This window comes from Puma concolor, chromosome D1, assembly GCF_028749965.1.
Source record: "Puma concolor isolate L17-30 chromosome D1, mPumCon1.1.hap2, whole genome shotgun sequence".
In the NCBI taxonomy this organism is placed as follows: domain Eukaryota; kingdom Metazoa; phylum Chordata; class Mammalia; order Carnivora; family Felidae; genus Puma; species Puma concolor.
Genome location: NC_141676.1, coordinates 19171118 through 19198168, shown reverse-complemented (window position 1 = coordinate 19198168; position 27051 = coordinate 19171118). Strand labels below are relative to the sequence as shown.

Below are 27051 nucleotides of genomic sequence, written 5' to 3'. Positions count from 1 at the left end.
TAAAACGTTTACGTCTGTGTCAGTTTTGTAAGTGAAGCACGGTGCGTAGCTACTTGGGTCTGCAGTTACTTTGATTATGAGCCTGCGGGTCTTTGCGTGAGAGTTTCAGGATGGAGCCTGAGCTGCGCGTGTCTGCCAGGGAGACATCCTAAGCGGTGCCCTGACTCCTCCTGTCCAGCAGGGGGCGCGGGCCCGGCCGCTCCCGCATGCGCAGTGAGCTCGGTGTCAGGCGTCACCAAGCCCGGTCGCTGGCGCCTCGCTCCCCGCTCGCTTGCGCAGACCCGGCGCCGGCGGTGGCGCCCGGCGACTTGGCGCGATTCCTCCTGGGCGGCCGTGGCCCGCGCCCCGCGGCATGCGCCGGTGACCGAGCGCGGGGCCGAGCGGGAGGCAACCGTGGCCGAGGTAAGCGCGGCTCGGAAGGGCCTCGGTGGCAGCGGCAGAGTCGGGCCGGGCCGCCGGGAACCGCGGGCCGCGCGGAGGCCTGAGGGCGGTGAGAGGCGACCCCACCCCCGCCGGGGCCGCTCGCTACTTCTCCAGCTGTGGGAGCGCTTTGATTTCCGCACCGCCTTCTCGTCGCTCCCCTGGCCCACCCCGCGCTTGGGTGCCCACCTGTCTCCCTTGCCCACGCCTACCCCGCCGGCCCCTTTCCTCTCTTTTCGGACCCCGAAAAGAGAGGGCCCATCCTGCGCGGTGACCTCTGCCATCCCGCTGCCACCTCCGTCCCGCGAGCAGCGGAGATCTGCTTCCGTACGCGGCGCCTTCTGGAGCGCTGGGCTCTCCCGTGGCCTGTGGCATCCCGGCAGGTTCTGGTGCGCGGAAAGACTGGTGGGGAAGGTGGCCAAAGATGCCCTGAGTTTGGGCATCGGCTCGAAGCTCAGAGGCGTTTGGAGGTTTACTACTGGCGGTGGGAACCAGATCTATGTGTACAGTTTCGAGATTCACATGATTGCTTGGTGTAACTTACTGGGAGTTGCTAATCTGGAAGCGTCCTTGACTTGCTCCTTGTCTGAAGATTCCTTGAAATAGAAACATGCCAATTTTAATTCTTGAAGTCAGTTGAGTGCTCTAAGGACTTACATTGGACTTGGTTTGTAAATTTCAGGGCTCACAGGCTATTCGCGGTAGTATATGAGTCAGTTTCCAGCATTTCTCACTTCCGCTGACTTAAGCCTTTTGGCTGCATATGCTGGGTATGGATAGGTTTGGGTCCGTCAAGTTATGCTGGCTTTGCTAATTGAGTGAAAAAGGTAGATCTAATCTAGGGTGTTAAAGGTAATTAGGGGAGGCATGGGGTTTGAGAGCTCAGGCTCCAGAGCCAGACTACCATCCTCCAAATCCTAGCCTTGGCATTTTCTAGTTTTGTGACATTGTGCAAGTTACTTACGCTTCCCGTTGCACTTTCCCTGTCTGTAAAATGAGGATAATAATAGCTTGTCAGGTGGCACTGTTAGAAAGATTAAATTAATACAAAATGCTTAAAACAGATTGTAGCATGTAGTAAGTCCTCAATAAAGTTTAGTTATTAGTTAGTGTATGCACTGTATTATAATTCCCACAAAGAAGCACTTTTTATTCCCCCTTGAAAATTTCACCATTTTTAGGGATGGCTAGCCATAATATAGCTTTAATTATAAAGGACCCTATCAGGTAAGGCAGTGAATTGCAGATTTTCCTACCTTTGCTAATATTTGGTTCCTTTGTTTTCAGGCACTGTGGGGTTGAGTTCCAGTGTAGCAGTGGCCCTGGGAGTTCAGTTGTGAGGGCTTTTCTAAAAAGGTTAAGACCAGAGATTGTGACTCAAAGCTTTGGACTAAGTGGATTGGATATAGCCCGAAGCACCAAGGAAAGGGTTTTTCAGGCAAATTTTAGGAATAAATAATTCCAGGAACAGAAAATGCAGCTCATCCTGACATTAGAGTGGAGTTAAAAGATTTTTCCAGTGAGTCAGTGCTTGACAGCTAGCCAGATGATTCCAGTGTTTTGCAGGGACAGGTTTGATATGTTTTAAGGAAGATGAAGTTTGTAGGGCTTTGTTATGAAATTCTTGTTTCATCTGGGTTCTGGTATTACATGGAACATTACTTAGCAGAAGCCTCCTTTCAGTCTGTTGTCTTCAGAGAAGCCCAGCATCAGGAGCTTTGGACATGGTGGTGGTAGTGAGTGTCCTCTTTGGATGGAAAGATGATTACTTGTTCTCTTGGATGATGGTTTTGGGGAATACATCTTTCTGAGCTTCAGTGTGTGGAAACTGACTACAAGAACATGACAACCAGTAGAAGAGACTGGCAAATATTTATTTTTATTTTTTTAAATGTTTATTTATTTTTGAGAGAGAGAGCATGAGCAAGGGGAGGGGCAGAGAGAGAGGGGGACACAGAATCCGAAGCAGGCTCCAGGCTCTGAGCTGTCAGCACAGAGCGTGATGCGGGGCTCGAACTCACGGACTGTGAGATCGTGACCTGAGCCGACGTTGGATGCTTAACCGACTGAGCCACCCAGGTGCCCCAGACTTACAAATATTTTATATAACGTGGCAGATACTGTGATGAGGTCAGTAAAAGGTGCATGGATGCTCACCAAGAAGGTTGTCTGTTTCTGAAACACCACTGAGTAAGGGACTTTTTCGCTCTATCTCTCATCCTTTCCTTTCCTTTTTCATTTAAGACTTTCCCCCTCATTTTAAAATAGTTTTTATTCTACCTCAAGCACTCACCGTATCTGTTAGCTATTTGGCAAAAACTTGTGGGAGCTCGCTTAGCCTGTGCAGGGCATACCTTGGAAATGTGAGTTTATATCTTGGAATAGCCCTCAGCCCCTGGGGGATGGGCTCCAGTGGATAAATGCCATAGCTTCTGATCCTTTAAAGAGACAGTTCGGAGGTGCGTTCTATATAGTCCCGCAGATGGATCCTTCTGCAGAGGACAGAAGTCCATTTCCCAGCTCAGTGCGGTAACCCTGATGGCTTTCTGTCCTTCCCTGACTCCTCTCCTTTGTCCCTCGCTCTGGCTCTGTGGACTCCCCTTCTGCCAGCTACCTGCTTTCGAGTTTTTTTTTTTTTTTCTTAGTTTGGCAGAACATAAACTGAAGACAGATGGTACGAGAAGTGGCTCTAGAAAGCCAGCCCTGATGAGAATAGTATTGTGAAACTGGAACCCTTCACCCTCAGATGGCAGCGAGGACCCCTCTGCTGGTGTTGGGAACCATTGGTACTCTCTGGCATCACAGTTGCATGACTTGCCGGCGGTGGGAGGGATGCGATTCAGGTAAAGGGGAAGCAGTGGCTACTACAGTGGCTCTAACACTTGAGCAGTGTGTGGACAACGGTAGTGATAAGGCCGGCGGAGTTGGCTGTCTCTTGCCTTCTTCCTGGGAGCCTTGAGGTAAGGTCTGGCTCACGTCAGCCAGATACCAACTCAGGATACACCGTGAGCGACAGAAGGCTCTGTGGCGGCATCTCCTGCAGCTGGAGGGCAGGCTGTTGAAAATCAGCCCCAGAGCTTAATCATCATCATGGCAGAACTGCAGGGGAGGCCGAATGCACAGCCTTGGCAGGCGGCCGCTGCTAAAGCGAGACCGGGTGAGACCAGGGTGGAGATGTTTGGTAGAAGCGCTGAGAACTTTGAAGCCCCAGGTTTCCTTGGATCCCCTGGGCCAGCAGAAGGATCCACTGCTCTTCGGACACTCTGCAAAGACCTCGCTTAAGGCCATTGCCTTGCAGGATGGTATATATCCTCCTCAAGATCTGCCTCCCCCTTCACCAGATCTCAGCATTGCCCGAGTGGGCAAGGACAGTCCCTGCTACTGGAGAAATAGCTTTTGTACCGAATGAGCTATAGGACCTGGCTCACAGGCAGGAGCAGGAGCTGGGGGCGCACGCGTGGGAGTGAGTCTGGAGGTCGCTAGGTGAAGAGCGGGCTAGTGGTGGCCTGTAAAGCCGCTTGGGACAGGCTGTGTTGCTTTGGGAGTGTTCCCTCAGGATTCAGGATTTAATGATCTTGCAAGAGCAACTGGAGCCAATCTGCTGGACAGATTCCTTGAAACTTGAACGTGACAGTGATCGGCACCACTGGTTCTCAGCTAGGGGTGACTCGGCCTCCCCGGGGGATGTTTGGCAATCCGGATATGTGGTGGGTCGTCACAACTGGGGGTTGTTTCTGCCTCCCCGCAGGAAAGGATGACCTGGCTCAAAATGTCGGTGGTGCCGGTAGGGCCTGGCCTATGGTAAAGGAGGTGGAGACGTCAGAGCTGTCTTGGCAGGTGTTGAGGAAGTTATCAGGGGCATAGGGAAGTGGAGACTTGAAATTGATTTATTGCTTTAGGCTGGTGTTCCCAGGAGGGCTCACTCCCTTCTCTCTGGTAACGTGAACATCCAGAGGAGGCCAGCATCTTTGAGAAGCTTGGTGTTGGTTGTGCCCTGCGGGCCAGAATTGACTCCAGAAGGTGTGACATGGAATTGGGTTCCTGAGGATCTGTGAGCATGATAGGATTCTGAAGTAGCAGAGGTGGTGGCACTAACCATCAGTGACATGCTAGACCAATACTCATAGTGGGATATAAGGCCCAAGTCATAACCTATGTGTCTTCTGTGATGCTAAAAGAGTATGGTCTTCTTTTTTTTTTTTTTAATTTTTTTTTAATGTTTCATTTATTTTTGAGAGAGAGAGAGAGACAGGGTACGAGGTGGGGAGGGACAGAGAGACAGGGAGACACAGAAGGTCAAGTAGGCTCCAGGCTCTGAGCTGTCAGCACAGAGCCCACTCGTGAACCACGAGATTGTGACCTGAGCCAAAGTCAGATGCTCAACTGACTGAGCCACCCAGGCGCCCCTAGAGTATGGTATTCTTGAGGGCGGTATAGATGGGCGGCCAACTAGGGTATCGCTTGACTTGTTTTACCAGAAAAAAAACCCCGAAAAAAACAACAACCCAAGAGTGGGCAAATAGAAGCCTGATGTCAGCTGTTGCAATGGAAAAATCCTGTTTTCCGACATGAGCTCAGACCCATATCCTATGTATTGAGAGGGAGGCTGGATCTCTTTGAAGAGGACTTTGCAGCATCCCTGCAAATATAGACAGTCCTTCCTCAAGAAACTGCAGCTCTGTATCAGACTGACGTACATCAAAGAAAGGATAGTATCCAGATCTTTTGGGGGTTGTTGAGTACAGAGTATGAGCTGATAATAATACCAGGCAACCCTCAAGCAGTAGTGTGCAGGAGTTGGGAGATAAATGCCTTGGGCTCTCATCCTTCTGAGGGACAGAAGGTGTAGTCTACATGATTCTTAAAGGCTTCCCAGCCCTCCTAGAGTCCCTGTTGCCCACCGCAGTGACCGGCTTAAATCACGCACCTCTTATTGGCTTTCCCTGGTTCCCTGTCTCTCTCTGCTTGATAGCTGCTCTGGCTTTCTGGGGTCACCTTCCAAGTAAGTAAACGACCTGCACCTCCATCCTTGTCTCTGGTTCTTTTTTTGGGGGGCGGGGGGCAGAGGGACCAAACTGACGAGTAGAAGCAAAATGTGATGCCTAGGACTCTAACGTAGGAGCATTAGGTCCTCTTCTCTCCAGCCCTTATGCTGACCACCTGGGACTCTGGAGCCTGTTCACATTCCTACCAGGATGTGCCAGGTCCCTGCCAGCACTGGGTGGTGTGTTTGATTCTTATACTTCTTGCGCTCGTGAGTAGATGGTGTCTCATTGTGGTTGTACTTTCCCTGATCAATGAGACTAAACGTGTTTCTCAAAAGTCGATGTGCTGGTTTTGTTTCCTCTTCTGTGAAATTCCTGTTTGTCTTTTGTCCGGTTTTCTATTTTTTGTTTGTTTTGTTTTTCTTGTTTTGTAGGCATTCTTTATTCTCATTGCTAGTCTATATTGGTTATATGTATTGCAGGTATCTACTAGTTTATTGATTGTCTTTTAACTTATGGTGTCCTTTTTTTTTTTTTTACAAAAAACTATTTATTGAGAGAGAGGAGACAGAGTGAGCAGGGGAAGGGCAGAGAGAGAGAGGGAAAGAGAGAGAGAATCCCAAGCAGGCTCCACACTTTTAGTGCAGATCCTGACATGGGGCTCGTACCCACGAACCGCAACCAGGACTTGGTCGCTTAACCAACTGAGCCACCCAGGCAACCCGATGAACAAAAATTCTTTTTTTTTTTTTTTTTAATTTTTTTTTTTCAACGTTTATTTTTATTTTTGGGACAGAGAGAGACAGAGCATGAACGGGGGAGGGGCAGAGAGAGAGGGAGACACAGAATCGGAAACAGGCTCCAGGCTCTGAGCCATCAGCCCAGAGCCTGACGCGGGCTCGAACTCACGGACCGCGAGATCGTGACCTGGCTGAAGTTGGACGCTTAACCGACTGCGCCACCCAGGCGCCCCCAAAAATTCTTAATTGTGACACAGAATTTATCATTTTATCTTTTTATGGTTTGCACTTTTTTGTATTTTGTTTTAGAAATCATTCTCTGCTCAGAAGCCGTAGAGATCTCTGTTCTAAATATTTTATAGTTTTGCCTGTAATGTGTAGCTTTTTAATCTACCTTGGATAGATTTTTCTCCCCTCTGGCCGCTTTTAACATTTTTCTTTGGCTTTCTTTTCAGTAGTTTTACTTTGACATACATAGGTGGGGTTTTCTTTGTATATATTCTGCTTGGACTTGAGATCTTGAATCTGTGAGTTGGTATCTTTCATTATATTAGGAAAAACTTATCAGAAGACAGCTGGATTCTCATATCTATTTCTGCAGTCTTTGCAATACCATGGATCACATGGCCTCAAAAATGAAAGTGAAAAAATCTTACCAGTATTATTATAAAAACACTTCAGAGCCTTTGAAAGGATTGTGGGGAGCCCTCAGACATACCTTGAAATCCACCTGTGTGAGATTTTGGTATTAAGGTTATACTAGTCTCCTAATATAAGCTGGGAAATGTTTTCACCTTTTTTCTGAACTTGGAACTTATTTGTGTAAAATTGGAATTATTTCTTGAATGTGTAGTAAAACTTGGGAAATCTTCTGGGCCTAGGATTTGCTTTCTAGGATGATTTTTAAACCTTTGATTTGATTTCTTTAATGTTATACAAATATTCAGGTTTGCTGTTTCTCCTTGAAAAATTTTATATATATATATATATATATATATTTTTTTTTTTAATGTTTATTTTGAGAGAGAGAGAATGAGCAGGGGAGGGACAGAGAGAGAGGGGGAGAGAGAATCCCAAGCAGGTTCCACACTGTCAGTGCAGAGCCCAGTGTGGTGCTCAAACCCACAAACCATAAGATCATGACCTGAGCCAAAATCAAGCGTCAGATGCCCCAACCAACTGAGCCACCCAGGTGCCCTGGAAAATTAAATTTTATATATAAATTAAATTTATATATATATGTGTGTGTGTGATTTTTTTAAGGTTTTATTTATTTTTGAAAGAGAGCACAAACGGGGGAGATGCAGAGAGAGAAGGGGACAGAGGATCAGAAGCAGTCTCTGTGCTGAAACTCATGAACTGCGAGATCATGGCTAGAGCCGAAGTCAGACACTCAACTGACTTGAGCCACCCAGACGCCCCCGGGGAAATTATATTAAAAAATTTTTTTTAAATGTTTGTTTATTTTTGAGACAATGCAAGAGACAGAGTGTAAGCGGCTAAGGGGCAGAGAGAGAGGGAGACACAGAATCCGAAACAGGCTCCGGGCTCTGAGCTGTCAGCACAGAGCCCGATGTGGGGCTTGAACTCACAAACCATGAGATCATGACCTGAGCCAAAGTCGGACGCCCAACCGACTGAGCCATTCAGGTGCCCCAAGAAATTATATTTTTAAAGAATTTTTCTAGTTCATCTAAGTTTTCAAATACCTTGGCGTAAGTTTATTGATATCATCTTATCTTTTAAATCCAGGCAGCATTTCGAGTTATGTTCCCCTTTTCATTCTAGATATTTATTTGTGCTTTTTTTCTCTTTATCTTGATTAATCCTACCAGAATGATATCAAATGTCGATTTTATTCATTTTTTTTTTAAAAAGCAAACTTTAGCTTTGTTGATCCTTTCTGTTTTGCTTAAGTAGTTAATTACTGTGTTTTTATTATCTCCTTCTACTTAGGTTTATTTTGTTGTGATAGTGCCTTTCTCATAGTCTGTAACTTGTGAACATTTGTAAGCTCATGTGTGGATTCTATTTTTGTTCCATTAATCCCACTTTTGTTACATATGAAATCAGTTTTTTTCTAAACTATGGGTGTCTAAATTATTGGCTGATTGAACTGATCTAGTAGGTAAGGCCAGAATTTTAACAAAAGCAGTAGAATAACAATGGAAAAAATTTAGTATTCATTACATATTCTATGGCTAGTGCTGTATACTAAGATTAAATGTTTTGTCAAGCTTTTATTTCAAATACAAACACACGCACACACACACACACACACACACACATGCACACACCTGTGTCTGTACTGGGTCAATATAAAATGTAAAATGCATTTCTTATGGCAGGTTTTAGTTAAAAAAAAAAAAACAAAAAACAAACCTTGAAAGCCACTGTGTTAAATTGTTTGTTTAATTTCAGTAAAGACTTCAAACCTGTTTGCACAAAATAAACACTGAGGAGCCTGCTAAACTGACAGATTCTATGACCCTATTTTAGACCTGCTAATACAAAGCTCCCGCACTGGGGCCAAGGACTGTTTTGTAACAAGCGGTCTCTGTGATTCTCACCCGTTGGGTGTTCTAGAACCACTGATTCAGGCTGTAAATACACCTGGAGAGCCTGTGGGACGTTCTAACTTGCGGCAGTGAAGGCCGTGGAGCGTGCAGCTGGCTCCTGGCACACATTTGTCCTGAAACTTCCTGTCTTCTAAGTCGCGCAGAGACCCAAGAGTGTGGCAAGAAAGCTACAGGGGGAGGGGGGGTGGGGGTGGGGGGGCGGGGCTGGCAGTGGTAGGGAGTAGGGGCAAACTGGTTGTTAGAATGGCAGAAAAAGTGAAATCACTCCCATCTTCCTGGACCCAATGAGTATATATTGGATGACTGATGTATATTCCCCAACGATGATAATTTTTGAGCTTAAAATGTGTGCACTTTCGTGCATCAGTCTGTGACCAGGAAATTTTCTAGGTTCTAACTCATGGTCTCAAGAGATGGGAGTTGAAATCGTTCATGACTATTTACATTTTGCCCAAAAAGCTGATAAGGGTTACAGCATTCAAAGCTTGGCGGTATTCAGCTAGCTGGGCAGGGGGCAGTTTTGTGGTCTGGGCAGCAGTTGGGGAGAGCTCCATTTAGCCAAAGTAAAAATGGCTGTTAACCTTTGCGATGGTCTGTGGACTCCTCAGTTATTTTCCCTTTTTATTAATAGCTTTTCTGCAAGACCAATGAGTGGAATGAGGCCATTTCATAGGCTGGGACTTTGACACTTGGCATGCCACAGTAGCTTACTGTAGTAACCTCGTGGGTCTGTGAGGCATGGCGCCACCCACGTGGCTCTGCCCTCCCTACAGTATCTAGGCATCGGATGGGGCAGGTTTGTCTGGTAAGGATCCTAAGTTGTGATCTACAAGGAAAGTCTGTCTTTTCAGTTGAGGACTAAGAATTTTCTATCAGTCAGCGACGGTTATTGGCTGTTTCATTTACGTATTGCTGTATGACAAACCAACCCCAAGTGTTGTGGCTTAAATGACAGTAACAACCATGGATTTGCTCCAGATTCTGGGGTTGGTTCTTACCTCTTCCACAGAGTTTCCACTGGGGTCTCCCTGCAGTTGCCCTCAGCTGGGAGCCCAGCTTCCTTGCGGTGTGGCAGCCGGAGTCCCAGAGGACAAAAGCAGCCGCTGCGGAGTCTCTTAAGGCCTGAGCTCAGAAGCCCTCGAATGTCACTTCTGCCGCATTCTCTTGGTCAGAGCAAGTCACGAGGCTAGCCCAGATTCACATTCTGCCTTTTGATGGGAAAAGTAGCATGCACCCTCAAAGATGTAGATTGCTGGCACCAGTCTTTGGAAATCAATCCACCACATTGAGACTTCTTTCCCTCCTCCCGATCTCCCTGTGCTCTTCTTCATTCCTTCCTTCTATCCGAGCGTGTCATCTGTCATCTTCATTATGAAGCACCAGCACCCATGTGTATTTTACTTAAAGATTAATCTTTTCTTCTCTAACAACCCTTGGCACTTCATTGATACTTTGCTAGTGATATTTTTACATTTGGCATTTTGTTAGAGTTTTGTCTTACCTCCCCCAGTGGAATATCCGTTCCCATGAGGTGGGGCCTTTGCTTTCCTCCTCGTTTCCTGCACAGTGCATGGTGGGTGCCTGCTCACCCGGGGCTGCTTGGGTAAGTGAATGAAAGCAGATTTTAGAATAACCAAGAGTCAGCTTGTCTAGATGAAGCATCAGTTTCTATTGGGCAAGTGTTAGAGAAAACAAAGCAAAACATATATCTAGCTATTCTGCTTTTGATTTTTCTTCCTTGGTCAGAGCCCTTCTTCCTAGGCCCCACACATTTACCACTTAATGCTTTCCTTGTATGTATAATTATAGGCTATTGTTCTCTTTTTATATTTACCAATATTTATATTTAGTATGTGTAGTATTAAATATGTCATGTAGCATTTAATGCACAAATATATATTTGTCTATGTTTATAAGAAGGGTCAAAAATCCCTTTTCGTTATTTCATCAAATCACTTAAAGGAAAGAAGTAGGTATACTAAGTCATTTGCCACCCTAAAGACTTCATTTTTCTCATTTCTCCCCCTGGAACTAGGAGCGTGAGGAAGAGGCTGCCTGTGTCATTATGTGTGCGTCGGTCAAGTACAATATCCGGGGTCCTGCCCTCATCCCAAGAATGAAGAGCAAGCACCGAATCTACTACATCACCCTCTTCTCCATTGTCCTCCTGGGCCTCATTGCCACTGGCATGTTCCAGTTCTGGCCGCATTCCATCGAGTCCTCCAGCGACTGGAGCGTGGAGAAGCGCAGCGTCCGGGACGTGCCGGTGGTCAGGCTGCCCGCCGACAGCCCCATCCCCGAGCGGGGCGATCTCAGCTGCAGGATGCACACGTGCTTTGACGTCTACCGCTGTGGCTTCAACCCAAAGAACAAAATCAAGGTGTACATCTACTCTCTGAAGAAGTACGTGGATGACTTTGGTGTCCCAGTCAGCAACACCATCTCCCGGGAGTATAACGAACTGCTCACGGCCATCTCTGACAGTGACTACTACACCGATGACATCAGCCGCGCCTGCCTGTTCGTCCCGTCCATCGACGTACTTAACCAGAACACGCTTCGCATTAAGGAGACAGCACAAGCCTTGGCCCAGCTCTCTAGGTAGCTAGTACTTTCTCAGACGGGAGCACAGTCCTTGGGGAACTAAAGGGAAGGCCAGGGAGAGGGAGTGGTTCTTCTCTTGATCTGGCTCCAGCTGCTGTCTCTTTGCTCGAGGGAGGGCATGCGTGTGAGTGACTGACTTGGGGGACAAGGCCAACGCCATAAGCACCTGGCCTGTGTTCCAGTGAGAAGCAGTTGGCCATCAGTGCTATTGCTGTGAGCTCTCAGCATCTCAGAGTTTAGAATCTAAGGATGGCTTATCTTCCCACACTTTTCCTTTTATGCTTAAATGTTCCCTCTTTGTTACTTACACAGTACATGTTCACTGTAAAAAGTCTGAAAGTACAAGGAAGCAAAAAGAAGAACGTAAGGTTTGTTCCGTGATGCTGCTGTGATGTTAGTTTCTGGTCACTTTTTTAAAAATGTTTTATTTGTTTTTTTTTTTTTTTTTTTAATTTTTTTTAACTTTTTTATTTATTTTTGAGACAGAGAGAGACAGAGCATGAGCAGGGGAGGGGCAGAGAGAGAGGGAGACACAGAATCTGAAGCAGGCTCCAGGCTCTGAGCTGTCAGCACAGAGCCCGACGCGGGGCTCGAACTCACAGACCGCGAGATCATGACCTGAGCCGAAGTCGGACGCTTAACCGACTGAGCCACCCAGGCGCCCCGTTTTATTTGTTTTTTGAGAGAGAGAGTGCGAGTAGGGCAGGGGCAGAGAGATTGGGGGACAGGGGATCTGAAGCAGGCTGTATGCTGACAGGCTGACAGCAGAGAGCCCGACACGGGGCTCGAACTCACAGACCGCGAGATCATGACCTGAGCTGAAGTCAGATGCTCAACCGACTGAGCCACCCAGGCGCCCCTTCCAGTCACTTTTGTATAAAAAATAAATACATATGTGTGTAATATTCATTTTTGTATGAAATATATGCATACCTCAGTGTACATATACATTTTGTCAAGGGATTACACATTATATATTCTTACGCTGTCTTTCTCCCCTGATATGTTATGAATCTGTTTCCAAATAATTTCATATTCTTTTACTATATAATTTTAAGAGTTGTATAGCATTCCATTTTACACATCCCATTCTGTATTTAAGCCATCCTTATATATTTTATATATTTTTTTGTTTCTTTAACCAGATGGTGCACATTCAGATAGTTTTCAGGTTGTCCTAATCATGGGCACTTCTGTAGTGGACAAACTTCAAGTAAACATCCACCCATGTTTTTCTTTTGGGGAACCAGGGTGGCCTGGGATGTCCTCTTGGGATTTCTAGGAATTCACTTTGCACACCCGAGAAGTGGGCCTATTTTGGGTTGGGGATATTTGCTGCTTGTCATTCAGTAACTGACCCTTGTATTTGTTTCTTGGGAGTTGACATGTGAATTCCCCTACATGTATAATTTTTTAATAGGTGGGATCGAGGTACAAACCACCTGCTGTTCAACATGTTGCCTGGAGGTCCCCCCGATTATAACACAGCGCTGGATGTCCCCAGAGACAGGTAACGGTATTTGGAGTTGTCCCTGTGAGGGGTTTCTGAAGATCAAGGAAATACAAGACCCTTTCCTTCCTGTGAAGTCATTTTCTAAGCCTAGTGGGACGGACTGTGTCATCAGAATTGTTTGTTAAATTAAAAAAAATGCCCTTGGCATTTACCTCCTCAGGACCTAGAAGTAGTGAGACCTGACCTACTTAAATCTGTTGTGTTGAACCGACCAGAACTTCCATTGTAGCATTGCATTTTAGTTAGTGTATTTATTTATTTATAAAAAGTTTTTGTGTATTTATTTGTTTTGAGAGAGAATGTGCACACAAATGGGGGAGGGGCAGAGAGAAGGAGAAACAGAGTCCCACGCAGGCTCCACGCCATCAGCACAGAGCCTGATGTGGGGCCTGAACCCACGAACTGTGAGCTCATGACCTGAGTTGAGATCAAGAGTTGGAGGCTTAACTGACTGCACCACCCAGGCGCCCCTGTAGCATCGCATTTTAAACAACTGTCTTTTTTTCTCGGTCTGACTTATGCTGTCCTTAATGCTGCACCCCCACCCCCAAGACCGGGTTCATGATTGGCTTGTGTGTGCTCTGTCTGAATTTGGGAGCGTTTGCCAAAAGTGGAGCCACAGCTCACTGTGGGAAGGGGGTGCGGAGGTGTGAAAGTGACACCCACAGCCCGTCACGTCGGAGGACAGGGTGGGGGCAGTCTGGTTGTCATTTACTTTCCATTGCCTAAGTCAGTGGGACTCTTCCTTCCTCCCTCCCCTCCTCGCCCCCACCCATTTCTTGCCTTCCTTTCTTCCTGATGAAGCCTTCCCGACAGCACTTATGTTACGGGGTGGCCGAGATCGCATGATTATGATTCTCAGTTCACGTACTGTACTCGTCAGCCCTTTCATACAGCGGCTGAACCCCTTGGGCTGGAGGCTTCCTGGAAGTCTTGGGAATGAGGTCTGCTTGGCCTTCCTCTCCTGGTACTTGATTCACGGCTTTGAGGAGAGCAGAAATGTTAGGCCCAGGGTAGGGCTCCCGGGCAGTGTTCAAGGTACAGGATTGTTGTAAACTTATGTAAAACTCACTTAAAAGTAGTTTTATTATGGTTGATATTTAATTCTTAAAGTGATTGTTACTGGCAAAGGTTAGAGAGTAACCCGAGGCCAGCCATGCTCTCAGCTTCCCGGAGGCTGACACTGTTGTCATTTGTGAAAATCTGCACCTAACACTACTTTTCCCTGGAAAATTAAACCCAAGCTCTTTTCGCTTTATGTGATTATATAGGGTCAGTGTTGTGTTTTTATCTGGAAATACCGTTAATGCTACAAGAGACTTACACTGCAGGACCACTCTTCACCTTTGGTGTAGGAACCATTTTGGTCGATAGAGGGCAGTCAGGCCACACACATTCGGTAGAAACCAGCCGAACACAAGGTGAGCCCTGGTTTGGCCCTCAGCCCCAGCCACACCTGAGTGGGCTACTGTTTTATGGATTTGGTTGCTCGGGGAAAGAGAAATACTTTAGGGAACAGAGAAGGGGAGAAAAAGCTGTTAGGAATGCAGTGTCTCTACCTGCTGTTTTGGCTTTATTTTGAGAAGGCCTTCTTTCTTTCTTTCTTTCTTTTAAATTTTTAATGTTTATTTATTTTAGAGAGAGAGAGAGAGAGAACGAGCAGAGGCAGAGAGAAAGGGAGACACAGAATCTGAAGCAGGCTCCAAGGCTCTGAGCCGTCAGCACAGAACCTGATGCAGGACTTGAACCCACTAACTGCGAGATCACGACCTGAGCCAAAGTTGGATGCTTAACCGACTGAGCCATCCAGGCGCCCCCTCCCCCCTTTTTTTTTTGAATTGTTTATTTTTGATAGAGAAGGCCTTATTTCTATATAGGACGTTGCACTTTTTGCTGACATTTTGGTATATGTATTTGCATGGGAGAAGGATTTTATTTTTATCAAGTGCACATGTGAAATGGGGTTTCATGTCTCTGCAGGAAAGTGTCAAGTGGTCAGGAAGAAGTTTGAGTTCCTGCTAGTGCTTAGGTGTTAAGGATCAGGAAGGTTAAATCTTTTTCCCTGTGCATGTATTTTTGTAAGCGATTATGGCAATCCTATAGCAAGTAATGAATCACTGTTTAGTCTTCCTTTATCTCTGCACATGGGAAATTGCGTTTTGAGACCTGGGTGGTCTTCTGGAAGGAAGGAAGAGCAGATTTTTTGTTAGTTTTTCTTATCATTTGTCCTTGCTCCTGGATTCAGAGGAAGCAAGAGCCATGAATATACACTGGTTTTAGCAGGAGCTGTGTATCAGGTTATTTGGAAATTAGAAAGCAGGCAGCCTAGATTAGACTGTTTCTTAGGGTCTCCTAAAGTCTAAGGTCATAGGTGTGATTATTTGAGAATGATTTGACCCAGGGAAATGCAAGGAACAGGACAGAAGAAAATGTCTTCTCAGCATATAATCTTTCGTGCTGCTTAAATCTGTCTTTATTTCTCTTTCAATTTTTAAAGATCCTACACATGATATACCTGATAACGTATACTTTCTTTGTACAAGATTGTAACAATATGCAAGTGTATAAAGAGTGAAATATAAAAATATGCTTTCAAACCCTCCTCTATTTTCACTCCCTTACCGAAAGATAATTAAGTACTATGTATTTTTTCTAGCCTTTTTCCTATGGGTTTATACATAAACGTGTGTGTGTGTGAGACACCCATTTTTTAAAGTTTTCTTTATTTTTTGAGCGAGAGAGAGAGAGCTAGAGGGAGAGAGAGAGAGAAAATTACAAGCAGGCTGCACACTATCAGCATGGAGCCTGATGTGGGGCTCAGACCCACCAACTGAACTGTGAGATCATGACCTGAGTGGAAATCAAGAGTTGGACGCGCAACTGGCTGAGCCACCCAGGTGCCCCGGTATATATGCCCACTTCATGTATGTATGTATGTTTATTTAGAGAGAGCAAGTACGTGCACGTGCATGAATGGAGGAGGGGCAGAGAGAGAGAGGGAGAGAGAATCCCAAGCAGGCTCCATGCTGTCAGCACAGAGCCCGACAGAGGGCTCAAACTCACGAGCCATGAGATCATGACCTGAACCAAAATCAAGAGTCAGTGGTTTAACCGACTGAGCCACCCAGTCACCTCTGTATACACCCATTTTAAGTGGGAGCAAATTATACCTCTTCAATGCCTTACTTTACTAATCTTTGTTTTCTCATATATGTTCTGTAATATTATTACTACCCTGGATTTTTATTATTGTTTATTTGCACGTATCTCTCACAGATTTCCACTTTGTGTGGGCTTTATTTAACTTGTTATGGAAAGTTTCAAACCTATATAAAAGAAGAGACGATGAGGCACCTGAGTGGCTCAGTCACTTGAGCATCCGACTCTTGATTTCCGCTCAGGATCCCAGGTCATTGGATTGGGCCCTGTGTATGGCTCCACACTGAGTGTGGAGCCTGCTTAAGATTCTCTCTCTCTCTCTCTCTCTCTCTCTCTCTCTGTCCCTCCCTCCAGCTTGTGCTTTCTCTCTCTCTCTCTAAAAAAAAATAAAAATAAAAAATAAATAAAAGAGACTAGCACAGTGAACCCGTGTGCCCCTGTCCAGCTTTAGTAATCATCATCTCAGGGCTGGTCTACATTCATCTGTACTCCTACCCCTGCCCCACCTGATTATCAAGAAGCAAATGCCAGACATTGTATCATTTTATCTATAAATATTTCCATTTGAATCTCTGCATAAGGGATTTAAAAATATATATAGCTATAGTACTATTTCTGCACCTAAAAAGTTAATAGGAATCTAATATCACCAGATATCTAGCCATTGTTCAGATCTACTTGTCTCTCTTATGTTTTTACAGTTTGTTTGATTCTGTAAACAAGTAAGGATGACTAATAGAATTGGTCAGTTTTTGTTTTTGTTTTTTTTCTTTACGAAATTTGAAGCTTTATATTTGAGGAATTTGCAGGCCTGATTACATGCAAAGGTTGACCTTGCAGACGAACTGTGTTTAGGCCCTGCCGACACTCAGATAGGAGGAAAGCTGGGGGAACATCTGAGGACAGATGAGAGTGGGGACGGTGGAGTGCATGAGTCGAGCAGGTGGCTTGGTGACAGAGGAGCTGTCCTATAGCTTCAGAAAAGCCTGCCACATGCTAAAAATGCTAGAGGACACTTTTAGTGACATAACACTTGGCCCATGAGTCTGATCATCAGATTAATACTTGTGTAGCTACAAGTTTTCTCTTCACTCTCTTGCAGCTTTGGAACTGATCTCTGATTTTAGGGATACTTAATGGGAAAACAGAATGTGCTTTTCAGAACTGTGCTTTTCCCTCAATGTGAAACACATGTTCTGTAAAGCAAGGGAAGCTTACTGTATTGTCTCCATTATAATATTATGGAGTGCTTGGCAGAAGACGATATGGGGACTTGCAGTCTTAGTAGCAGCAGGGCTGGTGTGAGGTCTGTTTGACTAATTGCAATCCTGGCTCTTGCCGAGGTCACAAGTGGAGATCTTGAGTGTATGATGTGTGACGTAAGCCATGCTTCAGATGGCATGCTTTCCTCCTACCAGTGCATAACCCCACCCTACTCTCCTGGAACAGAGTAACAGTTGGGACCCCAGGGACAGAATTATAGGAAAAGTTGGTGGATGCACACCTGCTTCCTCTCTTGCCACATACACATTCCCCTCTCCTCTGGGGCTGTGGCTGTAATTACCTAACCACCTACCACCCTGGCTTACCTGGACTGCCTGGTGCCTCCATATTGGATCTATGTTTGTTTCTCTGTGCATAGGTCATGGGGCCCCATACAGTCCGTGTGCTGTTGTGGAACCAGCCCAAATTCATGTTGGATGGATTCATTACTGAATGCTAATCAGGAAAAATAAGACCGTATGTTGGTACTAAGGATAGTCATTAAGTTTTACAGAGTAGACTGGCAGCTGGAGAGGTTTTTAGCCTGCACATTACCTCACTAACCAATTCTTGGTTTCATAAAGCTTAAACAAACAGATTGGGATTTCCAGGGGTGGTTGGAAAATCTTTGAACTTAAACTGGTCATGTTAGAAGGGAATGTAGGCTGTCATCAGGGCAGGGAAAGGATTGGTAGCAATCAATATTGCAAAAAGTGTGGTTTCTCAGCTCAGACATTTTGGCTCAGACGGTGCAGTGCGTGGAACTGGCAAAACTCTGCCCCAGTAGGTGATTTTGATGGGTTTGGGGCCCCAGGGACAGAGTAACAGTCAAAGTTGGTGTGATATACACCTGCTTCCTCTCTCTGATGAAGTGTCACCGTACTACTTGCTGGATCCAATTAAAGCAGTGTGTTCACAGCTTTCTAATTAAGGAGAATAAAAGCTAGTACATGCAAACTGCAAGAGAAGCAGTAAAGGTCGTCCTGGATTCTTGCTTCCTGAATGGGGACTGAGTAGCTGGAATGGATGGCGAGAGCTGGTGGAGGCTACATGATCCACACGCAGCTCTTGGACGACACTGAAGGACCTGCCTGGGGCAGCAGTTGCATGGGACCAGATACTTGGCTGTCACTGCTGCTTTCTGTGCCCACTGTCTCCTGAGATTTGGGCCAGAGGGTGGGTAAGTGACTGCCCCGGACGGTCTTCCCATGCAGACCTCTTGTTTATTCCTGCTGTCGTGAATGTTGTGAATGACTTTGGGGCGAGGCGAATGGGATCTGAATAGGGAGGCAGAGGGGCTGTTCAGAGGGTGTCCTCTGGGCTGTGATGTGTTTTATAAAATGGAAAATAAGGAAAGACTACCTAGGACCCCAGAAGAAGGCCGATGACTCAGGGATAGAATGCAGCTGATGTCCAGGAGATGTGAGTGTAAAACACGTAGCACTGTGTCTATATAGAAAAGTGGGCCAGTAAACAAGTTTTTGTTGATACGATAATATTAAGACTCAATTCTTCTATCCCTTCTCACAGAGCTTATCAAAATGAAGGCCTTCCTTTCTCATTGTTTGACGAAATCCTTTCCTTTCAGGGCTCTATTGGCTGGTGGTGGCTTTTCTACATGGACTTACCGGCAAGGCTACGATGTCAGCATTCCCGTCTACAGTCCGCTGTCAGCTGAGGTGGACCTTCCAGAGAAAGGACCGGGGTAAGGTGCATTCAGCTCAGCCGGGTGTGCTGTGAGATGCTGACCAGGTTCAACGTGCTGGGTATCACAGCAGCTGAAGCCTCGGTTACAAGCCAGTATCTTGGAGTCTGTCATCTGCCCCCTGCCCCCCGCCCCCAGTCCCCAGTCCTGTTTGTCCTCCACTTTTCTCTGGCTCGGTGAATGTACCGTGCTGTGTACCCAGCTTTCCAATCTGGAATCGCTGTGATGTCCTTGACTCCTTCCTTCCCTTACTTCCTGTACCAGAAGAGTAAGTCCTATTGATTCTCCCTCCTAAATATGTCTTAGCTCTGCCCTATTTCTCCATCTGCTCTGCTTTCCCGCACACCAGGTTACTGTCATCTCTCCTGTGGGTTGTGGAAATGGACCCCTGTTGGGTTTCCCTGCCTCTAGTCTTGCTGCCCCTATAACCTGATTGTTGACTTCCCATTTCCCTTTGGATAAAGCCCACATCCCTTAAAATGTCTTTCAAGACCCTCTGGCATGTGACCACTCTCTCCGTCTCTAGATTTTTTTTCCCCCTTTTAGTTCTTTTCTCAGGACGAGCTTTGCTGTCTTGGTTTTTCTGGGTTGCAGATACTCTCCACTGTCTGGAGGTCTTTTTCCTTATTTTCATCAGACTGATCACCTGCCTGTCCTTTGGGTTTTCACTCGAGTACCTCTCACCACTTTGCTAGCCCTGGAATGGCTCTTCTGCCTTATGCGCCGAGAGCGGTCGTGTGCCACTCACGAGGCCACGTCGTAACAGCTTGCTCGCAGCCTCTCCGCTGGGGATTTTGGATTCTGGTGCCAGATCTTTTTTTTAACAGCCATGTTCGCTGTGCCTGGCGCATGATTGGCTCATATTGTTGACATGTGAGTGGGTAAATGGAAAGAGCTGACAGCATGGACGTGCAGGGCATCTTGTGTAGCCTTTTTTGAGGTAGTATATTTAAAATTGTGCTAATTCACGGCGAGAATCTCAGTAAGCTTTAAACAAATATGGTCAGAATAGTATTCTGTGTGCCAAGTGCTCAGGTATGAAAGTAATGGATTTGTGTATTGCCACACTAGAAAGCTCATACAGGGGGAGATTTAAAAACCCACGCGTAGCATTTGGTCACAGAAATGAGTGTCAAGGAAATAGTTTGCAAAGCATCTCAGACTTCCCCTTAGAAGCCTTTATGCATTTTCCTGTGTATGTGTGTCCTACTGTGTGGCCTGGTGATCAAATTCTGGAACTTTCTTTAGACATAGCAAATTTTGTTATTTAGACAAGATTGAAATGTTTTTCTATCTTTAGGCAAGCGCCAAGAAAGACTAAATAGTTCATGACTTCTTGCCTAGTTCAACTTTCCGGATTTTTCTATTAGTGACTTCCAGAGTTGACTTTTTGTTTTGTTATTTTGTTATTTTTTTATTGAGATGTAATTCAGTTACCATAAAGTTCACTCTTTTAAAGAATATACTTCAGTGGGTTTATTTTTAAATGAGATATAGTGGACATATAACAGTAGGTAAATTTAAGGTATACAACTGCTGATTTGATACAGTTCAGTGGTTTTTAGTATATTTGCAAACTTGTACAACTGTCATCACTGCTGTCTCATTACAGAACATTTCATCACCCCCAAAATAAGCCCCATACCTGTTAGCAGCCACTTTTCTGTCCCTGCCCTCAAACTTCACACCCTCTACCCCCAACAGCAACTGCTCAGCTACCTTCCTTCTCTGTGGATTTGCCCATTCCGGACATTTCCTAAAAATATAGTCATATAACGTGTGGCCTTTTGTGTGTCTTTTCACCCAGCATAACACTTTCAGGGTTTATCCATTTTGTAGCATGGAATCAGCGCTTTATTCCTTTTTTGGCTGAATACTGTTTTGTCATATGGATATACCACATTTTGTTTATCCTTTTCTAAGTTGATGGACATTTGGGTTATTTCCACTTTTTAGCTATTCTTAATAATGCTGCTATCAATATGTGTATACAAGTTTTGTTTTTTTTTTTAATTTTTTTTTTTAATATTTATTTTTGAGAGAGAGACCGAGTGTGAGCAGTGGAGGGGCAGAGAGGGAGACACAGAATCTGAAGCATACTCCAGGCTCTGCTCTGTCAGCACAGAGCCCGACGTGAGGTTCGGACTCATGAACTGTGAGATCATGATCTGAGCCAAAGTTGGATGCTTAACCAGCTGCGCCACCCAGGTGCCCCGGACGTTGAAAAACTCTTAGCAGTATTTATCACTAAACGTGAGCAAAAATATGCCTCTACTAATTTTTTTGGATCATCATCAAGATGAAAATACAAAATCTTACAGAGGATTTGTAGACTGGAGAGAAGTATGCAGTTGGTGATATGTTTTGAGACTGGATTTTCCTCTGATGAGAAGGTACCAGCCTAGCTGGTACCTGTTGGGGTGTACAAATTTCTGTCATGTATCTCGGATCTTAATTTGGCATCTTTATGTAGCAGTAGATATAATAGATATTAGCATAATATAAATATATTATGATAGATACTATAATATGAAACTATGATAGTGGAGAAAAGTCCAACTGAACTTAGAAAAAAGATTTATCTTCTCTGTTGCTTCTGTGAACATTTAAATTTAAATCAGCTGTGTGATTTTTGAAAGTTGATTTTTAACCCTTTGCCTTTTTTTTCCCCCTGAAGTTGTTTTGGAAACTGTTTAATTCCGTTTACTTCAGCTCTAATCAAACCTTTATTGAAGGCCTATCTGGACCAAGCATGGCCGGATGAGCGGTTCTCAACATCGGAGGGGTTGATTTTATCTCCCCAGGGATATTTGGCAGTCTGTGGAGCCTTTTTGACTGTTGTGACTGAGGAGTGTGTGTGTCGGGGGTCCCCTAGACCACCTCCGATTTCGATGATTTGCCAGGAGAGCTCAGGACTCGGTATGTAGTCCTACTCGTGGCTATGACTGTAGCAGGAGACAGAGCATAGTCAGCAAAGGGAAAAGGTACATGGGGTGAAGCCCAAGGAAACCAGGTGCAGGTATCAAAGGTCCTCTCCCATCGGTGTCACACCGTCACACAGGATGGGCAAGTGGTGACAGCAGACATGAAATGTCACTTACCGGGGACTCGTTAGAGACTCTCCGTGCCCGCAGTTTTCATTGGGAGTGAATCACATGCAGTCTCTGCTTGACACGTGCCCCCGTTTCAGATTTCCAGAAGGAAAGCAGGTGTTCGGCATAAGCCATATTGTTTGTACAGTTTGGGCCCGGTAAGCCACTCCTCTCGGTTCGGGGGAGGGTGGGAACTCTCCCAAAATCAGCGTTCCCATACACCAGCCGAGAGCCATCCTCGAAGAGCAGTCAGGCCTGCTGGGTTGACTCTGTTCTGCGCGGGGTGCTCCTGGCGGCCAGTGGGTGGAGGCCGGGGGTGCCAGTAAACCTCTGTAGCGCACACACTGCAACAAAGACTCCGGGGCCCACATGGCAGCAGTCTGCTGCAGAGAAAGCCTGGCTGAGGCCAAGACGAGCGGCTGGGGCCCGGGTCTGTCCTGTCGGCACGGCTGACTCTGGGCCGCGTTTCCTTAAGACTACTTGAACGCTACTCTCTTTATTCTCTAATCTCTCTAGTGTGTAACCCAGCTCTCTTAGGACTCTTCCTTCCCTTCAGATTTGACCTAGGGGCAAAAACCTACCGAGAAAAGATTTAGTGAAAACAAAGGAGAGCAGACCACCTCTAAAGAGTAAAAATTATTTTCAGGCGATTACTTTTCAGAGATTTAAACTGCTGCTGGTGGCTGTTTTCTCAGTAACGACGCCTCCCTAGTTTTTACGTATATCAAGTTTGAAATTAAGATCTTTAACTAGATCCCTAGATGTCAGAGTGTGAAATTCTGCACTCAGTAGCTAGCTGGAAGAAAGTAGATCTTCAAGGAGCAGGGAAAAAGCTAAAGGCTGCCTGGGGCACGACCCTCCCTCTGCTGGCCAGTTGGTGGATTTCTAGAGCTCAGCCCGACCCACACTTGTGTTCCCTCCAGCTTGCAGTTCCCTTGTCTCTGAAAGGAAGAAAAGAGGGAGGAGGAGAGGGAGGAGAAGAAGGAAAAAACAACAAAGGGCAAAAGCAGGCTCCAGACTCATCAGCCTGTCCAGGGACCTGGGAGGGAGGAGGCAGGGAGGTGACCTCATGGCCGTGCTTCGGATTTGTTGCTCTTGGTGAGAGTTGCTTTTCAAGGGGATTCCCACATCTCTTGAGGGCTACATAGAGTAGTGAGAGCTTTGTTTTTATTTTTATTTTAAATCTCTCTCAATATTTTTTCAATGGGAAGCTGAGGATTGTTGCTATTGATAGCTTCTTCTCACAGCTGTGCCGGTCTCAGCTGGAATTCTTGTCATTTTCTTTCTAAAAGGAACTAAATTGGGAGTTTACAACTGTTACTATTGAGGGAGACTTCAAGTTCTCAGCATGATTTTACTTAAACTTAGATTTCAGCGCTGCTGGGAGGAAACATGAAAGTCATAGCTAGTAATTCTAGTCCTTAAAAGAAAAACAAGTCCACCTTAACATTTTGTTTGCTTAGAACTAAAATGGGCACACACCCCATCAACCATCTGTCAGGTCAGGGAGAGCCGGCAAGCAGAGGGAACATTTTTAGACTCTGTGCACATCTGCACATTTATGTTGAAAATGCAGTAATGGTAGAGTAGGGATCCAGTGATCTGGCAACCGAACGTCTAAAATAGAACTTTGTTTCTCAACAGTGAAACCTCAACCAGAGTCCTCTCCTCAGGAGCTTCTTGGAGCACCACACACTAACGTCTGTATTTTTTCCTGTATCCACCTGGGTGGGCGGTCTCTATGTGATCCACGTGCGTTCCTATCAGTGTCTCCAGTTCCACCCAGCACCGCACGAGCCTTCCGGTCTTCTCTTTCTGCGTGTTTGTAACTCCGTTCTCAGACAGTGAGAAATCTGGCTCCCATTATCCTCAATATCTTCACTTATTTGAGCAACCCTCCTCCATGTAACCAAAGTTCTGTGCTGCCACTGCCTCCATCACTGCACAGTGCCCTCTTCGGCCCTACTCAGACACTGACTCCCATGTTGGCTCTTGCTGCTGTCTCCTTCCCACCTGCCCCAGCAGATACCCTCCTCAGCCTTCTTGGGTTCCAGCACCCCACTCTGGGATGATGGGACTGTTGGCTCTCATCCTCCCCACAAACATGGCACCCTTTTCAGCCTGACCAGGCTCTAACGCTCTGTCCTGGGATTCCCACACGGCCTGCTAACCTCGCTTGTTCTCCAGCATCCCACTGGGTTGTCATGGCTACCTTCACCCCTGCCCCCCAGTGCAGAATCGGGTACCCTTGCAGGACTCTCATACCCTGCATTGAGCCACCTCCCAGCTCTTCCCTAAGTAGAAGCCTTCACTGGGGTGAAAACCTTTGTGGGGAAAGGCTCCAACACTCCGTCTGGGCCATTTCTGTCCCCACACACGCCATGCAGAAATAGAAACACACTTTTCTCTCTAGAACTCCCAACACTCTGCGCCCTTCTGCATGGACACCCTCCTGGATGCCAGTGTGTCTCTTCTTACTCTAGATGGCATACAGCCTGCCAGTTTTATGCCAGCAGCTCGACTTAAATAGAAAGTCCCTAGAAACATCTGCCAAGTATCAGTGCCCGATGAGATCCATCATAGAACCAGTGTCTTAGGAACTGGAAAGACCTTTAAAGGCCATTTAGCTCTAACTTGATGCATGGCTGATATCACTATAACTTGTTAATGAAAATTTTTCTGATTTGAAATAAAAAAAAAACCCAGTCCATTTCATTTTCAAATAGCTTTAAGTGTTAAGATGTTTTTAAACCCTGCTTGTCTTGTGGTTTTTGCCTATAAATCTTTCTCTTGTTTAAATAGACAAGTTTGATTACAGAAATAATTTCAAAGTAGATGGTATTCACTTCACAATGATCTGTAGGTGCTCTTATATGTGATCTTTTCATCACAACGTCATCCCTCTGAAAGTTAATACTTTTTAAAAAAAGTTTATGTATTTTGAGAAAGAGAGGGAGGCGCGAGCAGGGGAGGGGCAGAGAGAGAGAGAGAGAGAGAGAGAGAGAGAGAGAGAATCCCAAACAAGTTTGCATTGTCAATGCAGAGCCTGATGCGGGACTCAAACTCACAACTATGAGATCATGACCTGAGCCGAAATCAAGTGTCGGATGCTTAACCGACTGAGCCAGTCAGGCGTCCCTGAAAATTAATGCTTTTACAAAAGAAAAATTATTGAGGCTCAGGGCTGAACATAGAATCCAAGAGTCCATTTCAGTGTCTAGAAGGAATACTTTTAACTATAGATATTCAGCATATTGTTCAATAAATTATAACTTAGGGGGAAGTTGCCCGGGATGACAGGAACCGATCTGTGCAGCTGATCCAAACTCACTTCCCCATGGATTGCTCTTCCACATCTTTCTTATCTCCACTTACTTTTCCCCTGGTTTCTGGGTCTGAACAACCATTGAGGGCCACTCTATCAAATAGACCTTTCTGCGGTGGGGAGACCATCTGTATTTGAGCTGTTAGGTACCCACTAGCCACGTATGGCCATTGACAATTTGAAATGTGGCTAGTGTGACTGAGGAACTGAATTTTATGTTTTACTTAAATGGCCTCAGGACGTCTGGGTGGCTCAGTCGGTTAAGCGTCTGACTTCAGCCCGGGACATGATCTCATGGTTTGTGAGTTCCAACACCATATCGGGCTCTGTGTTGACAGCTCAGAGCCTGGAGCCTGCTTCAGATTCTGGTCTCTCTCTCTCTCTCCCTGCCCCTCCCCTGCCCATGATCTGTCTCTCTCTGTCTCTCTCTCTCATAAATAAACATTAAAAAAAAATTTTTTTTTAAATGGCCTCATGTGGCTAATTGCTATTAGACAGTGAGGTTTTAGGAATGCGTGCATCCCTTTCTTTCCTGACTGTGGCATGGGAAGTACCTTTTGCTTTCAGTTTAGCTGCTTAAAGAAATGGTTCTGAGGATTTGAAAGCAATCTGGCTGTGGTATGCGTTGCTCTGTTCTCTGGAGTTTCTTTAGCTGATCTGGCTGGTGAGGTGAGGGTTCCCCTTCTGCACTCATTGCTCTATGTGTTTGGGACCTGAAGTTCAGCACTGGGTAAAACGTGATTTTCAGTTTCAGGATGGGTTGTTCTTAGTGGGTTAGGTATTCTCTAGCTAGAACCTCCAAGTAAGTATGAGAAACTAAAAAAACAAAAAAAACAATAACCCTTCCATTCTCTCAAAGCAAGAAGAGAGAGAGACAGAGAGAGAGAGAGAATGGGGTCATAGAGTATAGGTTTTGGTCCTTTCTTATGTGCATACTCATATCAGCTTGCCTGGTGGCATTGCCTGTGAGATCTACCAACCCCTGGGACTTCCCCTGGTGTAGACCATTGGCGGTAGATTCATGTGACTGCTGCTTCTAGGTTTAATGGGTGCTTTACTTCTTCCTGGAACCTGCTTTATATTACTTATGTCTTTGATGGTGATCTCTAGTGGTCCCTCAACCTATGTAGTGTTTATGCTCTGGAACCTCTCCGCTCTGTAGGAGTCTTGCCTTCCAGGAGAGAATTACCATCTGGTCTTCCTCAAATCTCCCCCGTAACTTCTGGCTTATGAACTTTGTATTCATGTTTTTGTCTCTTGTGGAGATCTAAATGGTACTAGACCCATGGAAATCCTTTCTGCACTCCATTTTCTTTTAGATGTCCTTGCTATCCAGATGTTAAGACAGGTTCCATACTTTGGTGAAGATAGTTTTTTCCACTTGCTCTCAACTACCAATTCCGTCTTCCTGTGTCCAGGTGGCTGAGGATGGGGCTCTCTTCCCTGCAGCATCTCTGTAGCATGAGGAAGCCATTCAGCACCCGGAAGCAGTCCTTCACCTCTTCCGTTTTTTTGGTTTTTTTTTTTTTTTTTTTTTACATTTATTTATTTTTGAGAGACAGAGACAGAGCACAAGTGGGGGAGGGGCAGAGAGAGAAGGAGACACAGAATCCGAAGCAGGCTGCAGGCTCTGAGCTGTCAGCACAGAGCCCGATGCAGGGCTGGA

The 27051-nt window shown here is 45.6% G+C and overlaps 1 protein-coding gene across 2 annotated transcripts in view; it reads left to right on the top strand.

Moving 5' to 3' along the window:
- Window positions 1-214: 214 nt before the first annotated feature.
- Window positions 215-27051, top strand: part of EXT2 (exostosin glycosyltransferase 2) — a 146018-nt gene continuing 119181 nt past the window's right edge. Inside the window, exons 1-4 of one of the 2 annotated variants that reach the window (XM_086677631.1) lie at window positions 215-402; window positions 10760-11325; window positions 12749-12838; window positions 18852-18968. In XM_086677631.1, the coding sequence (XP_086533757.1) occupies window positions 10790-11325; window positions 12749-12838; window positions 18852-18968 (743 nt within the window). In that variant the 5' untranslated portion in view covers window positions 215-402; window positions 10760-10789. Of the gene's footprint in view, window positions 403-9375; window positions 9530-10759; window positions 11326-12748; window positions 12839-18851; window positions 18969-27051 lie in introns of those variants that run through there. The other variant, XM_025928253.2, reaches the window with a different exon arrangement.